Source organism: Solea senegalensis, unplaced genomic scaffold, assembly GCF_019176455.1.
Source record: "Solea senegalensis isolate Sse05_10M unplaced genomic scaffold, IFAPA_SoseM_1 scf7180000012978, whole genome shotgun sequence".
Lineage (NCBI taxonomy): Eukaryota > Metazoa > Chordata > Actinopteri > Pleuronectiformes > Soleidae > Solea > Solea senegalensis.
The window spans coordinates 91550-109184 of NW_025320733.1; the positions used below are offsets into that span (position 1 = coordinate 91550).

Genomic DNA, 17635 nt, shown 5'->3' on the forward strand with positions numbered 1-17635 from the left:
TCGAACGACTCCTCAGTTTTGTCTTTTTAATGACAGTCGTAATAGAAAATGCTTGTGTAAATAAACCACATTTTCAAGTGAGTATATCTGCGTAACACGGTTAGTATCAGTCATATTACATTATGAAACCTGTGAATTAGCTTTGTGCTAAAGTAGTTGATAACAAATGAGCCACGTTTTATTCATTCATTCATTGTTTGCACATGTATACAAAGGTATATAAGGCACCAATCATTCATTGTGACGAACTGTTCGGCTGTAACTCGGTTCTTGAAATTACTCTAGTTAAGTTGACACGGACCACATATCCACGCAAACGTGTTTTAATAAGAAGGGAAACAAGATGGTGTATGTTTTATTAATGCGACACAAGCAGTTGGAGCGTGCTGACATATTAACTGAAGGGGGATTTGATGATGTGTATGATGTGTAGACCTGTGTTTAAACACCATGCACTCGCTTCGCGTGTTTCTTTTCCCTGACACACGCAGACTCAGAAAACTGACTTCGGCCATTTTGCTCGGAAGGGGGGCCTCTGCTTCAACACGTGAGACAGGAGCCCGAAGAGCCTGAAACACACTGACATCTCTGACTCCGAGAGGATATTATCCATGTTCCACCCGACAGAGGCATAGGAAGCCAGCACGATGCCCTCTATCAGCCTGCCGCCGAAAGAGAACGCTCTCTTCAAGAGAATTTTGGTAGGCTGACTGCCTGACACTACCTATTAGCTAGCAAGCTAACGCTAGTTTGCCAAGTAGCCGCCAGTTGTGACCCGTAGCTAGGGAGTTGCTAAATATCCAGTGCACCAAACGCACTGCAGTTATCACGTCTCTGTTGTTAAGTGTAATTATCACGGTGCTGTGTGGGAAAAGCTGCCATAGAAGGCTGCGAGGCCGTGACATGAGTCCGAGCTGTGCACGCGGAGCTGTGCAGCGTGAGTGACACATGACAGCTACACACAAGTTAGCCGGACACCTGTAATAGTTCTGTGTTTACGCGTTTAACGCAGGAGTCTTTGGTTTTTTTTGACGACAGCGACCGTTGATGTTACTCATAAATGACTTGTTCTTATTATTGTGACGTGTGTGTGAGCCGACGTCTGACTCCAGCTGCTGCTCGTCCAACCAAACTTCATTCACTCATTTTCAAATGTTAGGGTGAACATAAGAAGTGAGTTATAGTCGCTGTTAAAGGTTTAAATATCGAACGTGTAGTGTTTTTATGAATAGTAAACACTGCTGACCATTGTTTTTCAAACCTCAAAATGATTATTCAGATGATCTGTGATATGAAGCCCCCCCACTCTCACATTCACTTTAAGAAGCTGCAAAATGTAAGAAGATGTAGTTATTATTAGTTATATCAAACTCATACATTTATTTTATGGTTAATTTAGTAATTGATTAATCAATCAGTCGTTGCAGTCAGTAGTAAGGCTGAAATGATGAATCGATTACTAAATTGATGGTCAACTATTTTGACAATCGATTAATCGGTTTGGGTGTTTTTAGGGAAAGTTTTCTGATTTTTCAGCTTTCTAAATGTGAACTTTTCTCTGGTGTCTTTGCTCCATATAACAAAGAAATCATTAAACAGAGTAGTTTTTGGACAAAACAAGACATTTGAGAACATCGTCCCATCTTTTTATGCTTATATTCACTCAGTTTGCAGTGTTTACTGATAACTATAATTAAGGAAATGTTTAAATTGTTAAAAGCTTCCAATACTTCGACACAAGTTCTGAATAGAAAATATGTGAAGAATGTGACACTCCTAGTCGTAGATGGCAGGAGTGCACTTTTTTCCCTGGTCAATTATGGAAAATGTCTACTTGTTTTTCAGTTATTGCAATTGCAATTTGATTTGCAGGTTTTAAACAGACACTGCATAGGATATGAGACACTTGAAGGAGCACAGTGGATACATGGACACATGGATCCCATTAAGATACTAACATATGAAGTTATATTGTGAAGTGCAGCATTTATGATTTGCTAATTGCGTTGTGTGCATTCTGCAGACAGACTGTTCTGCAGAATGTAATGAAGTATTTTTAATTTATTTAATGTTTTGCTCATGTTCCTGTCCATGGCATTCACATATTATTACTGTGTCAAAACCTGTTTCCCCAGTGAAATGTGTTTCCAGTCTTAGTCTGAGCTGAACCACTGAGGGAGGTGTCAGGAAACACACCTCGGTGGAGTAACAGAATTTAGCACCCCTCACTGCTGTCACTGTGGTATTCTAACATTAGTATGAGTTGGCAGTAAACTCCTTGTGTCTGCTCTAAACCAGGCTTCTCCATCTGACTGCCTGTCTGACATCACCAGCCCTCATCATCATGATTCATGTCCTGCTGCTCTCTTCAGTCAGTGTCGCTGTTCCAGCCTCTCATTGACTGTCCTGTCAAGGAGGCAGCCTTTGCTCCTGCCTGTAGCTGGAATGACCAGTTACCACTATATTTGCATGCAGCACACTTTCAGTGTCCCTTTCCTTCAGTCTGAACCGACCTCAGCAAAGAACAGCAGGCTCCTGGCCTCAAGTACCCTGTTAAAAATCTGCGCTGTCTGTCTTTGCAGAGGTGTTATGAGCACAAGCAGTACAGGAATGGACTGAAGTTCTGCAAACAGATCCTGGGCAACCCAAAGTTTGCTGAGCATGGAGGTAAGGAGCTGCATGACACGGTGTGAAACATCACATGTCATTGACTAAAATGCACAGCAATATTCTCAGATTAGATTAAACAATTGTCTGGATTAATAGCACCTGTTTGTATCTAACATGATTTAACTAAGACATTATGTCGTTTGTCATAACTAAGTACCCATTTGTTTTAGATGAAGCCACCGCTCCACCTTTCACATTCATAATGTTTCAGTCCAGGTGACTGAGGCTTTTTGTGGAAGTGGAAAACAAAAAGAGGAACGTTTAATAGCTACTATCATTGATTTGTGTAGTGTAGCTTTGTACAAGCAACAGTTTCTGTCGTCATGAACTATTGTAAATGCAAGTAAATCCAAGATAAAAATGAAGCGTAACTTGCACAGATATCCTGGGCATAACCTGAACAATGAATGTGAGGGTATGACATACTGTTGTATGTTGTCATAAAAGAGAAGCTGGGGTGTTCTAGGACATAGCAGGTCATTTGAAATCAAACGGGCTTTGCCAATCAAAAAAGAAAAAAAGAACCCAATTTGAACCAATTTAGAATCTTTGAGGATAAGAATAATTTGTTTTGGCACCTCTAGTAACCATGGCATTCTTAATGAACTTTGATTTTCTTTCATGTTACGTTATCTCCCTGTCTGCTCTGTGTTCCAGAGACGCTGGCCATGAAGGGTTTAACCCTCAACTGTCTGGGTAAGAAGGAAGAGGCCTACGACCTGGTGAGACGAGGCCTGCGCAATGACCTCAAGAGTCACGTCTGTATCCTTTCATCAGTCCTTCAGTACTCCCTGCGTTTCCTGTTAGACACGTGCAGTTTGTCTCTGTCTGCTGCAAAGAAAGGTAGAATCTCAGATGTTTATTTTTCCTGAACTCACTCACCCTCTCAGGCTGGCATGTTTATGGTCTGCTGCAGCGCTCGGACAAAAAGTACGACGAGGCCATCAAGTGTTACCGCAACGCTCTGAAGTGGGACAAGGACAACCTGCAGATTCTGCGAGACCTGTCCCTGCTGCAGATCCAGATGAGAGACCTGGAGGGATACAGGGTGAGAACAGCCTCAGACAGATGTAGATGGAAGGCCTCAGGACAAGATGCTTACTCCTTCTACTGCATCAGATGAAAAGTTAGATGGTGAAGACAGACAGTGGGAGTGGCTGACAGATTGGTACAACTGGAAGATGGTCTTAACAGCCAACTCAAATAAGCACTAACAGTTGGTCGCCACGCTTGTCTCTTTTCAGGAGACTCGCTACCAGCTGCTGCAGCTCCGTCCAGCCCAGCGGGCTTCGTGGATCGGATATGCCGTGGCCTATCACCTGTTGGAGGACTTTGAGATGGCTGCGAAGATTGTTGAGGAATTCCGCAAAACGCAACAGGTAGGTCAGCCGGTCGACGGCTCTGCCAAACTGTCGGGATTTCTGCAAACGTTTCTCAAGGCAAATCACACTCAAGTTAAAATAATTGAACTCGATCTAAAAATATGGATTATGAGAATTCACGAAAACGGATTATGAGAATTTTTTCAGCCTGGACATTGTAACAGAGAAGATTGTTCTTTGCAAATACAGTCCTGTCAAAGTGGCCCTGAAACATGACATACAAGTTTGAGACCTGAGCTGTGTGACAACACGGTGCCAACAATCCCTCACTACTGAGACTGTGTAGCATTTTACTGACACAAGTCGTGATACTGTTAGTGATGATGTCAATGTGACTGTGATTCATGTCCATGTTTCGTTTCACTGTCCATTTATTTATTGTCTCTTATATAAGTAGCAGTGAAGTTTATTTTTGAAAAAGGAGGTTGTGCTTTAATAATAGGCTTTTATGTTGAGTGCTACGCTCCAAAAATAGTGGTTGCATTATGAAATAACGAATGGTACTGGACCAAGTGCTCTCATTAGACTTAGGCTGTTGATTGGCTCGTGTCAGGCCGTTTAACTCTCTGATGTGAGCCATTGATTTAATGAATTCAGTGGTAAACATTGTTGAAGAGTCTTCTGCCTCCTAATGGACTAAAGTGGAATGACATGTCTAATCTGTCACGAGCAAGAACCTCTTAGTTCCTTGAAAAGAGTTCCTTGGACGTGAAGTTTCACATAGTTTTGGTCAATACACGTATAGTCACCAACTTCACGCTCTCTCTGTCTGGCAGACATCTCCAGACAAGGTGGACTACGAGTACAGTGAGCTGTTGCTGTATCAGAACCAGGTCCTGAGGGAGGCCAGTCTGCACAAGGAGGCCCTCGATCACCTCAACAACTATGAAAAACAGATCTGTGACAAACTCGCTGTGGAGGAGACTAGAGGTGAGCTGAGTGACTGCATTCTCACCTGCTGCAGTTTGTGAAGATGACTGTGATTGGTTTGTGTTGATAGTGAACAACTTGTCACTGTGTGTGTGTGTGTGTGTAGGAGAGTTGCTGCTAAGGCTGGAGAGACCACAGGAAGCTTCAGAGGTCTACAAGAAACTCCAGGAGAGGAATCCTGAGAACTGGGCCTACTACCAGGGCCTGGAGAAAGCCTTAATGCCAGGTGAACAATATTCTCAGGCTCCACCTAACTTTTTTTATTTTCTATTAAGGTTTCAGTTCTTTGTCATTTGTTCGTATTGATGAGCTTATGGTGATGAGTTGGTATCAAACTGCTGTGACAAAGAATTTCACTGAGGTTGATATTTCAGAGGAGTTGCCATTATTATTGACATTTAATATTCAACTGTGTTCATTTTATAACAAGAACAAATGGACCCATCATGATGTAAAGAGATAAATGAAACAATTAACCCAGGAACACATTAGATTATGTCCATTGTGCTGTAATCTCCATGGATTTTCTTTGCTTAATTGTTTTGATAAAATCATTTGACTCTCAGACTTGGTGTCCACTATGATGCCAACCTCTGTTGCTCTATGTCCACATGTCCCACTGTGTCTTATCATTGTCTTGGTTTGTGGATCTCTCTTGTGCATTTCTTCAGAGAGTATAGAGGAGCGTCACAAGATTTACGAGGAGTCCCTGGTGAAGTTTCCTAAAGGCCTTGTTTCACGAAGGCTGCCTCTTAGTTTCCTCACAGGTAAACACAGAACAACCAGCGACACCTGGTGCATAGAAGTCTTTATAAAAAAGTTGTTATATTGTAGTTTTTAATGTTGTATTTTCTACTGCTGCTAAAGAAAGTGTATAATTCACTCAAATACCATCTGGAGTCAAATGTCAGAGTTCATATGAGTGCTTAAAATCCTTGAAAAAGCTTGACTTTTAATCATGACTGTATTTCTTTAAAAATAGCTTATTGACTGAACAGTTTACTTTAGTTTAGTTGTTTTATAGAAATTCCATTGCTGTGAATGTGATGGAAAGAGAGAAATATGAGTATAATTTACTATAGCTGCAATGTGCTGGAAAAGCCTCAAAAATAACTTTAAAAGTGCTTGAATTTGACCTTGGTAAAGGTTGATGAACCACATATCGAAACTTTGCATTTTGAATCTCATGATAAGCCCTAATGTCTAACACATCGTCATAGATTCTAAATCTCACTGTTTTAACTCTGTGTGTTGCATCGGACAGGGGAGAAGTTCCGTGAGTGTCTGGACAGCTACTTAAGGATGAACTTCAGTAAAGGCTGTCCACCCGTCTTCACCACCCTCAAATCCCTCTACACTGATAAAACCAAGGTATGTGGGCTTTAAATGTCACGTTTACATCCATATTTGACCGGTCAGAATCTTAAACGTGTTTTCTTCTCATGTCACAGGTCACTGTCATCGAGGTGTTAGTCGTTGGCTATGAAACGTGTTTAAAAAGCTGTCGAATGTTTAGTGAAAACGGTGAGTGATTTATTTATTTGTCATTATTTAAATCACACATTTGAGCCGTGTCTTCGTCGAGGTGAACACTTTGGTTTGGTACAAGATGCATTATTTTGTGTTTCCATTAGAAATAGCACCAAAATAACCAAGATCCTACAGGGGTATCACAGTAAAATGGCCAGCTCCACCCACAACAGTCAGCTGATTGGGCTAAAAGGAAAACGCCTGACCGTTCCAAACTGTACTGTACTGTACCATGATGAAAACACAGCGTTATGTAACTGCAGCTGGTGTGTGTGTGTGTGTGTGTGTGTGCAGATAATGGGAAGGAGGAGCCTCCCACCACCCTGTTGTGGGTACAGTATTTCCTGGCACAGCATTTTGACTTCATCGGCCAGTCCGTCCTCTCTCTGGAGTACATCAACACCGCCATCGACAGCACGCCCACACTCATCGAGCTCTTCCTCATCAAGGCCAAGATCTACAAGGTGTCGTACAAATGCACACGTGTGTGTTTTATTTACTGTGTCTCTACTCTGTGAAACCTTCCCCGTCCCTCACACCTGTACCCTCCATCCGGCAGCATGCAGGTAACATAAAGGAGGCGGTTCGATGGATGGACGAGGCTCAGGCCCTGGACACCGCCGACCGCTTTGTCAACTCCAAGTGTGCCAAGTACATGCTGAAGGCTGGCCTCGTCAAAGAAGCCGAGGAGATGTGCTCCAAGTTCACTCGGGTGAGAGAAGCAATGTCCTTTTTTGTGTGATTCGGTGTCTCGCCCAGTGAATACAGCACAGTAAATGATAAATACAGCTGTTACCCAGTTAATAATCCTCAACATTTGTTGTTGAATTATTGTAATTGTAAGTTTTTAATTTCAAAAAAAGGCAGGAAACAAATATACAAAACATACAAGCATATAAAAAATCCCATCAACCTTTCATTACATGTTTGAAAGCACTATATTAACTAATTCAATAGAAGCATAGTTAGAGCTATTTTCTGCAATGTGTTTCTTAGACTCCTTGTGTTATATTCTCTTTACATCCAGATAAAGTTGTTGGGACAATAAATGATAATCGGTGTCTGTAGCCTTCACAATACTGATAAAAACATCACCAGGGTGGATGTCATGTGATTTATGTGCCGCTAACCTTTTGTTAACGATTAACTGACCTGCTCAACTACCTGTCAGACCAGGTGGACACCTAAATTCATTCAGACAAGGAAGTGAGGATCTGGGTTTAGGATCAGAATGTGTCAGTGGTCCACTGTGTAGGAAACGGGTAAAAACATACTTATTATTATTTTTAACAGTCATTTTCATAACTGATTCATCTGTCGATTTTCTTGATTAGTCGCGTGGTCAGAAAAATGTTGATCGCTTGTTTCCCAAACCTTGAAATGATGATGTTCTCAAATGTCTTGTTTTGTCCACAAAACAAAATGATTCAGTTTCAATGATGTCTTTGTTATTTGGACCAAAGAAACCAGGAAATATTCACATTTAAGAAGCTAAAAACACTCAAAATAGTGTAATCGATTATCAGAATAGTTGGTGATGAATTAACTAATGGATTATTAGTCGAACAGGTCATTAGTCTCTCCTGTCCCTCGTGTGTGTGTGTTGTAGGAGGGGACCTCTGCTGTCGAGAACATGAACGAGATGCAGTGCATGTGGTTCCAGACCGAGTGTGCCCTGGCCTACAAGGCCATGAACAAGTTTGGAGAGGCCCTGAAGAAGTGCCATGAGATTGAGAGAGTGAGCAGCTACATACAGACCAGACTCCAGATAAACATCTTTATCTCATCTCAAAAATGATATTCATGTCATCTTCTTTCCCTCCTCATCAGCACTTTGTGGAGATCACAGACGACCAGTTTGACTTCCACACTTACTGTATGAGGAAGATGACGCTGCGATCCTACGTGGACCTGCTGAAGCTGGAGGACATCCTGCGGCAGCACCCGTTCTTCTTCAAAGCCGCTCGAACCGCCATCCAGATCTACTTAGGTCTGCACGACAAGCCTCTGACTGACGACAACAAGGAAAACCAGGCAAACGCTGGTCAGTGTGTGTGTGTATGTGTGTGTATTCCCTCCATTCTGATGTGAACACTGACCTTGGCAGGACCAGTAGTCCTCATGGGGGCCAAAGTCCAGTCCTAATGATGAAGAATCATGTGTTCATGTAATTCTTCTGATATTCTTCTCATGCTGTTGCTGACTTGTATTTACATTCAAATGTGCATAGTGAAGCATGAGGATTTTTGGATCGTGTATCTTTTACCAGTGCTGAGTATTCTGTCGCCTCATCCCAAGTAACCACCCTTTCTTACTTTCTTCTCCTTGTAGAGAACCTGACGGACAAGGAGATGAAAAAGCTGCGCAATAAGCAGCGCAGAGCCCAGAAGAAGGCGCAGCTGGAAGAGGAGAAGAAGAACGCTGAGAAGGAGAAGCAGCTGAAGAACCAGAAGAAGAAGAAGGAGGATGATGACGAGGAGATAGGAGGCCCAAAAGAAGAGCTAATACCAGACAAACTGGCCAAGGTGGGCTCACCTGTTGGAGCATGTTGATGTAATGATGTGTGATACAGTGATCCTGACAGTGCATGGTTTACTTGTTTCACCAGCCGGAACATCCTCTGGAGGAGGCAGTGAAGTTCCTCATCCCTCTGAAGAACTTGGTGCGCAATAAGCTTGAGACTCACCTCCTGGCCTTCGAGATCTACTTCAGGAAAGGTCAGACGGTTAGAGTGAGCAAAAAGAAACCGTGATTTCACTCATAGTTGTTGGAACTAATGTCATATTTAACTCTTTCCTCCTGCAGAGAAGTATCTGCTGATGCTGCAGTCCATAAAGAGAGCTGTAACCATAGAGCCTTCCAACCCGTGGCTGCACCAGTGTCTAGTGCGCTTCTTCAGAGGAGGTGAATATCACACTGTTGATGTTTTATTTGCTGTGTCTACGAGGGACACGTAACAAAGTTGCATGAAGGACAGTGTGACTTTGAATCTAACAATGTGACCTTTACCTGGCTCTCATAAATACCAGGAATGTGCTGTAAATATTAGGGATGCACCGATATGACTATTTCCACCGATACCCGATATTAATATTGCTGCTATGCCGATAAGCGATATCTACCGATATCGATATATGTTTTTAAAAAAAATTCTGAGATGGTAAAAGTTTGTACAGAATGAAAATCATGCAAGCTGAATTTATGAATGTCTTCCTTTATTTTCAAAACATGTTTTACCTCCAAATAACAAGGTCACATAAGACACAAGTAACCAACTACAAGTAAAGGTTTTTAGAAACCTAGATAATAATAGTAGAACAGAAGCTGTGTCTACATGTGATCACCGTCTTTTAAAAACTGAACTTCTGAACTCATCGCTTATTCATTTTGATGCGAAGTCTGTGGTTTTCTGTAACATCTTTTGTTTTTGTTGTCGTGTGTGTGTGTGTGCGCGTGCGTGTGTGCGCGTGCGTGCAGTGAGTGAAGGTCCAGACTTGGCTGAGCCAGTGAAGACCGTGTTGAAGCAGGAGATCATCAGACTGTTTGGCGAGAGCAACCCTCAGAGCTTCAACAAGAGCTACCTGAGCCAACACTCCAACTCAATCCCACACCGATTGGCTGGTACACACAAACACACACACACACACACACTAATAAAGGCTGAGAGGAATTACTTGCACCAATTATTATTCTCGGTGCTTGTTCTGGAGATATCTACCAGGGATGACAAGCACTCTAATTATTCATTTGATTACAAAAATTGCATGTGACGTTTCGTAATTTAGTTTAAAAAATGCCAAAAAGAGGTGGCAGTGTGTGTGTTTGCTGACGTGATGAAACTGAACAGGTTTCTTGAATGCTTTCCCAGGGTCCTTGAATGCATCGAATTAGTTGCTCCTCTTCTCTAAAGTTAAGTTAATTTTTATAAATCCCCCTTAGGGAAAGTATTCCTCTGCACTTTGACCCATCCTAGAATTAGGAGCAGTGTGCTGCCACACTGAGTAGCGCCCGGGGAGCATTGGGGGTTGGGTACCTTGCTCAGGGGTACCCCAGCCCTTTTTTGGCCAGGTGGGGATTTGAACCGGCGACCTTCTGATTACAAGTCAAGTTCCCTTTTCCACTTGGCCACGGGCTGCCCTCTCAACATACTGTGACTACTGCATTATTTTCACTAGCTCTCATGCACTGGAGTTTAGAATATTTGATCTTTGAATAGGATTAAAAATGAAAATTACAGCATGATTTGTTGTTTTTTTATGTTAAGTTATTGTTTATTAAACTTCTGAAGCTCTTTATTTAGCACTTTAGTGAAGGTTTCAGGATTTGCAAATGAAAAAGACTTTTGTGTCCTCTGCAAATAAAATCGTGGAAGGCTTTTTCCATAATATGAATGTATATTATAAACAATTAAGGTCCAAGGAGATATTTAGTCCCATTGAAGGATGCAACCTTTTATCCAGATTAAGTGTGTGTGTGTGTGTGTCTCTTTTGTCGCTCAGCTGCTAAGATGATGTTCTACCTGGAACCCTCCTCTGATAAGATGGCCTGTGAGATCGCTACAGCCCTGGATGAGTCACTGTCTGGTAGAAGCATCCAGGTAACTTCTCTGCCACACATCACACAGCAGGCGCCTGTGTTTCCATCATGGTGCACTTCTCTTTAGAACAGTACGGTTCTTTTTGGAACAGTACGGTAAAATCCTGGACTTTTAACTTTTCACTGTCCCTTTGTTTTCTTCAGTGCGACAGATATCGTGATGCATCGCTTTATGATTTTCACAGAATGTTTGTCGTGATATTATTGGTATCGTGGACCATGTGTAGTGTGTTGTTCCCTGTGATTCCCATATTAACCGTGTGTGTGTGTGTTTGTGTGTGTGTAGGTGTGCACTGAGGTGCTGGAGGCTCTGAGTGCAGGGCAGTTGGGCGAGGGTCAGCAGAAGGCTGCCGAGGCCTACAGAGCCGCCTGCCATAAGATCTTCCCCTACTGCCTGGCCTTCATGCCTCCCGGTTACCAAGACAACAGCATCGCACTCAGCGCCAACGGCGACCTTTCGGCGGGAGAACATGACGACCTGGCCAACGAAATGTGACCTCAGTCAAAAAACAAAAACAGAGGAGAACAAGGAGGTGAAGTGAACACGCTGCCAGACGCCTTAGTCCGCCAACACACCCGTTCCTCATTCCCCCCACATCCTGGGCCTTGGCTTCTGAGAGAGAGAGAGAGAGAGACCCCGCCACCACTGCACTGATCTGGACAGACTAAAGCACCGCAGGACAAGACAGGAAAGGGAGCCGGCACACGGAGGAAGGCGATGCCCGCGTGACTTAAGCAGACGATCCACAGCTGCTCCTGTAACTGAGAACACAGGAGTGTGATGTGGACACTGCGGTGGACTGTGGGACACTGTGGCTGGACACTGGCCGGCGGCTCCGATGGCCTCTGTAAACACAGGCCAGGTTTTAAATAACTCCTGTGTTTTCACACCATGTCTTTTTCCTGTAGGTGCATCTGTTTCTCACGTTTTTAAAAAAAAAAAAAAAAGTAATTTATATATTACAAACTGACAAAAGGATTAATAAAAAGCAACGTTTGCAAAACGATAGTGTAACATTTCAGTGATGGTGTCAGATATCAGAGATCAGTCCGATCCCTGCGTACACAATCTGTAAAACACAGACAAACCTTCAGGGAACACATTCTGTACCGATAACACGAAAGGAATTATTACAGTGAGAATAATTTTTAAAATCCTGTAATCTACATCTGCCCCAAAAACTGCTGAACAAACCAGATTAGACCCACTCACTGCAGTCACTGGTAGAGGAACTGTAATAATACTTCTGCGATAAATGACGTTCATATACTATACTGAATGAACCACTTCATTAACGTTTAACAGCGAGGATGATTCATAGATATGTGGTTGAGACGCGCTGCATCATGTCAATTGACCTCAATAACATCTGAATGGACACATGAATTGTGACGGTGTGTCTGTTCACAGTGAAAAACTGCTGCGTAATAAACAACGGTTCCTGACTGACTGATAAAGTGCGGTAACAGAAAAACACTAAAGACAAAAACTGAGTCACCAACGGTCAGACAATTTTATAACTTTATATAATAGTACACAATTATGTATGGAACAATCCATCAGAAGACAAGCCTTCAAGTTACAAACACATCCGTGTCTGAAATAACTCTAACCAAGCATGACGTTAAACAGCTGACTTTTTACTGCGTAATTCTGTCGACTTCTACAACTCTGAGTGACGAGGTCACAGGTTGGACCGGTGCTGGTGCTTGTCCACAGTTCGCTGGGAGCTGAGGAAAGTGTGGTTCTGGCTCAGGTAGGTGGTGATGAACTCTGGGAAGTCTCTCTTCTGGACCACCTCCAGGAATATGTCTGCTGCTGTGTGCAGCCTCTGTTTATCCCTGAGGAAGAAAAGACACACCAGACCTCAACACCTGAGCCCGAGCAAGAAAAATCAAAATGTCTTCATTCCAAAACGGTAAGTTGCGACTGGAATTTCCAATTCCAGGTGACTTCAGGCGAGGAAAAGGAGCTTAGGTATCAGCAGAGGGAGATCTGGACTTGATGTCTCTCCTCTCTCCCCCTTTTCTCCAAAACCTTTTAAATACCAGAACTCTGGGACTCGCAGGCAGAATGACGGAAGACGCACAACTGTTACCATCTCCTTGTCTCAGTTCTCAGATCTGACCTGACTCCAGAAACTCCATCCTTGGTCGTCTCACCTGATACTCAAATCTCTCAACGATGCACTTTTGCACGTGTCGCGGGTGTTGAAAGCTGAGATTTTGATCGAGAGAGCGCGATGGAACTTTCATGTACAGCTTACCTCACAGAATGACAGAGGACACTGAGCTCCACCATGACCTCCTCTGTGAGGTCAGTCACCAGCCGCCTGCTCACCACCCTGCTGTCGTCCTGCAGCGGAGCCTGGTGACGGATCCATTGCCACACCTGACACACACACATAAAATCACCTGATACAGACCATAATGCATGGGAGTTTGTGGTAAGTGGGTTTGGATCTCCAAATCTTTTCCACATTGAAAAACAAACCCACTAAAGCCTAGTTCACTCTTTTCACACAATTTTTAATCTAATAATCCGGACACATTTGTAGCTAATTGCCACCAATCATGTGCACTTGCCTGTTGCTTAGTGTGAAATATTCAAAGATACATGTTGAAGAAGAAGAAGAAGAAGAAGAAGAAGGTTACGATCCTGAGGCAGACTCAGACGTTCTCCCAAACCTACATGTGATCTGGAAATCTCTGCCGTGGCTGAATCTTCAACGTTGCCTTTGTAGAAGAAGAGGCCGTGACCTGAGACAGAGGACAGTTACAGAGTCAGTCAGACTGTGCACAGTGGTGTGGACACTTTGTCACGCCACACACACACACACACACACGTTCTTACCGGAGAGCCAAGCGTTAACGAAGAGGACACCGACTGCAATGTTGTACTTCAAACTGTGAAGATTGACTCCTCCCTAAAGCAACATAGACCACATTAGAGTATACTTCATGCATATCCTGTCATTTAAATAAGATAATAAGTCAGTATTCTTGGTAACACACTTTCTGAAACTCTTAATAAGGAGCATGTCGTCCCAGAATGCACCTGTCTCTGATGCATCACCATTAGTGACTTAGATTACAGGTAACTTCAGATTACTAATTTACTAACTACAGGTTAGTAACTAATTACAGGTAAGTGAGGTGTCATCCTCACCAGGAGGTCGAAGATGGTGTGGAGCAGTAAGTAGGACACCAAATGAAAGAAGAGTTGGAAACAGTTTATGGTGTTAACCTAACCTAGTCCTAACCAGGTGAGTATAGGTTACTGACTGTGCCTAAATCCAACCACATTTACTACCAACATGTTCATATGCTGTGGGAATGTCATTTTCACAAGACAACACCATCATCCATCAGTCGTTTGTGTCTTAGTGGGACTGCTTCACTGACCGGAGGCATGGTCACCAGGTCTTCAGCTGTCACAGAAACATCGCGACGAAGCTGGCAAAGCTGATTATCACCTTCTGTGTGAAGTTCAAAGAGCTGCAGAAGAAGTTAGAAAACACGCAAGCAAGGATTAAGAGCATCGTTTAGTCTCTTTTGTCACGTTGTAGACGTGAATCTGCTCTCAGTATCCCATCGTCCCTCCATCGTCTACCACTTTATCATCGACATGAGCAGCCCCACGACCCTGATGTGGAGGATGAAGCGCTAGACGATGGATGGATCCCTTCACTCAGTATGAAGTTGAAGCACCTTTGTCGGGATTAGAGACTCAAGTCTGGCCCAAACACGAGCTACAGACAAACATTACTCTCTGTATTTATATTAAGTATATATATTTATATTTATATATATATGCAGATCATTATCCACTACTTACTTTCTGCATGGGCTCAATCAAGCCCAGGTCAAAAACCAGAAAACCATCAACACCTGCTCTGATCTCCAGCAACTTCAGTCTAAAGAGGAGGAGACAGGGTCAGAGGTCAATGAACTGTGTTTTAACTGAAGGATAAAGACATAAACAATCCTGCAGCTGTGTGAGGACATTATCGCTCATCCTCACGTTCTGTCACCCCTTAAAAGGATTTAGGGTTAAGGGTTAACTTCAGAGATCTGAGGCCCTGAAAGATGCCCACTTGCAGTACCTTCAAGGCCCATTGGGGGTGGCCTACACTTTGGGAAGCACTGGGTTAAGGTTAAGGCTTAGGCATTAAGTTGTGATGGTTGTGTGTGTGTCCCTGCCTGCTGACAGTAGCCACCGCTGTCCTGTAGGAGTCGCTGTGCGGCTCGTGAGGCAGCAGCAGGGCAGCCATGCCTGCTGTGGCCAGTGCTCCGCGCTGATGACACGTCTGAACCAGCAGGTTCATGTAGCTGTGCAGGAAGTGTTTCTCCATGTTGATGTATCTGGTGCGGTCGGGCAGCAGGAAGGTCCGTCTGTGTCCTGGAGGAGAACACACACACAGTCAATGTCCAGTTAACAATGAGCAGCAGTGATTGTGTATCTTGGTTAGGGTAACCCCGGTAACGGTTTACAAGCCAACTTCCCATTCGGCTTGGCCATGGGCTTCCTGAAGACTCACCTTTTTATTATGACTTAATATATAAAAGTAAATAATGATATGATAGTGTGCATCTCACCAAACTTGTTAACGAAGGAGGCGGAATAATCCCACATGCCACAGTTGAGTCCTGCTGAGTGGTCTCGCAGCTCATAGAGAATCTCGTCCATCTCAAAGGCTGCGACGACACTTTCTATGAGAACTGTTGCCTTAATGCTGCCCAGGGGAAGACCGAGCTACACACACACACACACACACACACACACACGGATAAGTGATATCATGAATACAACGTGCAAAATAAAAACACACAAAAACTGTCACAGAACAAGGTTTTCCAGGTAAATGATTTCTGTATTTTTCTTGGTGTAAAATAAAAACAGTGTATAATTGATAAAAAGAAGTGATGTGTGCATAAACAGTGAACCTTCTGTTGGGTCCACACAAAGATCTTGTTCCACAGTCTGGCCTCCAGGTGGCTCTCTACCTGAAAAATAAGAGACATGTGACACAATCTGTGTGTCTACTTGTATTTATATCTTTGGGAGGTCCAAAAATGTACCAACCTATCTTTGTGGGGACATTTTGACCTTGTGGGGGACACTGTCTGTGTGTGTGTGTGTGTGTGTGTGTGTACCTTGGACAGGTAGAGAAAGGGTCCACTCTTGTTTTCATACAACATTTTTCCACAGTGAAACATGACGAGGCCAAAGTCAAAGAGAGGACCAGGAGCTTGTTTACCCTCGACCTGAAACACACACACACACACACACACACGTTTTACTGAATCTGTAAACCCTGAATCTGAAAACTCTTCATTTGACAGGTGGATAGATAGATAGATAGAAAGAAGGACATGTGACATTACCATCAGGTTGTTCTCCACCATGTTCCATGCACGAGGACGTACCATCAGCACTGGAGTCTGAGAAATGTGTGGAACATCTGAAGCAGAGGAACAGGGAAGCTCCGGTGAAAACATGCACCACAGAAGATTTATCTCACATCAACTTCAACAATGAAGCACTTACTGGGAAAGTGGCCGTGCACCGCCTTCATCACGTTGTAAATGCCTCTGATCTGGTTGTGAAATGTGGGACAGTTCCCATCATCAAAGTCCACCTGCACAAACCGGACACAGGACTGTGGTTAAATACTGACCAACATGAGGATCACCTCTGCCATTGGTACCTGTATGCCTTGTGCTGGTGACTTGAGAGCTTGTATGAAACGCTGAGTATCACAGGGAGCCAGATCCCCAATGTCCACATGTCTCTTCTGGAGTCGTGGAGGTACAGGGAGCACCCTCCATGTCCGGTCTGCCCTGACATGTGTGGTCTCCTCCAGGAAGCGTGGCAGGTCACCTGAGAGGTCAAAGTGCGCCTTTCTGGAAACTCGTAAACACAGGACCTGAAGAGGAAGGAGGAGAGCAGATGATTCAACCTGAACTAAACAGGACCTCTGTCTTCTTTAGCTGTCTCACCTGATCCACCTCCTCATCAAAAGTGGAGATCAGCTCATGAAGGAAGAGGAGAGAGTCAGGGGTGAAAAGTGTCTCATACTCAGCTTCGAGACCCAAAGGAGGGGGAGACACCTCAATGCTGACTGAACCCTGAGGACAAAAAAGGTTTTATATTGTTATTATTATTACATTATTAAGGAGAGTATGAGAAAATGGCAAAGGTTAAAGGAAGCTTAAACTCCACGATGCACCACACTGTCAAATATGACATATATCGTCTGTGTTCTTCACAATGTCCATTTAACTAGAAAACAGGGTAATACGGAGATACTCACAGACATGCTGATGGTGATTTCTGTTCACACAACCAACATGGACTTTGGTTCATGTCTCAGTTTGGCCTCTGTGTAAACACGAATATGTTTGGATGAGAAAATGAGGTCAAAGTTCAAAATGTGCAGTACATTATGCACATGAATATTTAAAAATATGTCACAATAGCTCACAGACACTTTACATTTTTGTTTTGGCAGTTTTATTGAATA

The 17635-nt window shown here is 43.3% G+C and overlaps 2 protein-coding genes across 3 annotated transcripts; one reads left to right on the forward strand and one right to left on the reverse strand.

Moving 5' to 3' along the window:
• Positions 1-10: 10 nt before the first annotated feature.
• On the forward strand, positions 11-11698 carry naa15a (N-alpha-acetyltransferase 15, NatA auxiliary subunit a). Of its 2 annotated transcripts, none has more exons than XM_044015166.1 (21): positions 11-77; positions 492-701; positions 2583-2667; positions 3328-3432; positions 3561-3718; positions 3915-4049; positions 4829-4982; positions 5089-5208; positions 5654-5749; positions 6247-6353; positions 6434-6506; positions 6807-6976; positions 7072-7224; positions 8122-8250; positions 8343-8556; positions 8844-9037; positions 9121-9229; positions 9318-9416; positions 9990-10133; positions 11012-11109; positions 11395-11698. In XM_044015166.1, the coding sequence occupies exons 2-21, from the start codon at positions 648-650 to the stop codon at positions 11602-11604; spliced, it is 2607 nt and encodes an 868-aa protein (XP_043871101.1). In that variant the 5' UTR covers positions 11-77; positions 492-647; the 3' UTR covers positions 11605-11698. The 2 variants fall into 2 exon arrangements, with proteins under 2 accessions (XP_043871101.1, XP_043871102.1); XM_044015167.1 differs by having other exon boundaries at positions 30-99.
• A 918-nt stretch (positions 11699-12616) lies between these two features.
• On the reverse strand, positions 12617-17503 carry mlsl (malate synthase-like). The gene is made up of 15 exons (XM_044015168.1): positions 17426-17503; positions 17112-17240; positions 16820-17038; positions 16660-16750; positions 16497-16573; positions 16266-16376; positions 16056-16115; positions 15708-15864; positions 15312-15510; positions 14947-15025; positions 14514-14606; positions 13963-14035; positions 13801-13868; positions 13376-13500; positions 12617-12950 (listed from the first exon to the last, which is right to left on the reverse strand). The coding sequence occupies exons 1-15, from the start codon at positions 17429-17431 to the stop codon at positions 12794-12796; spliced, it is 1644 nt and encodes a 547-aa protein (XP_043871103.1). The 5' UTR covers positions 17432-17503; the 3' UTR covers positions 12617-12793.
• Between the last annotated feature and the right edge of the window lie 132 nt (positions 17504-17635).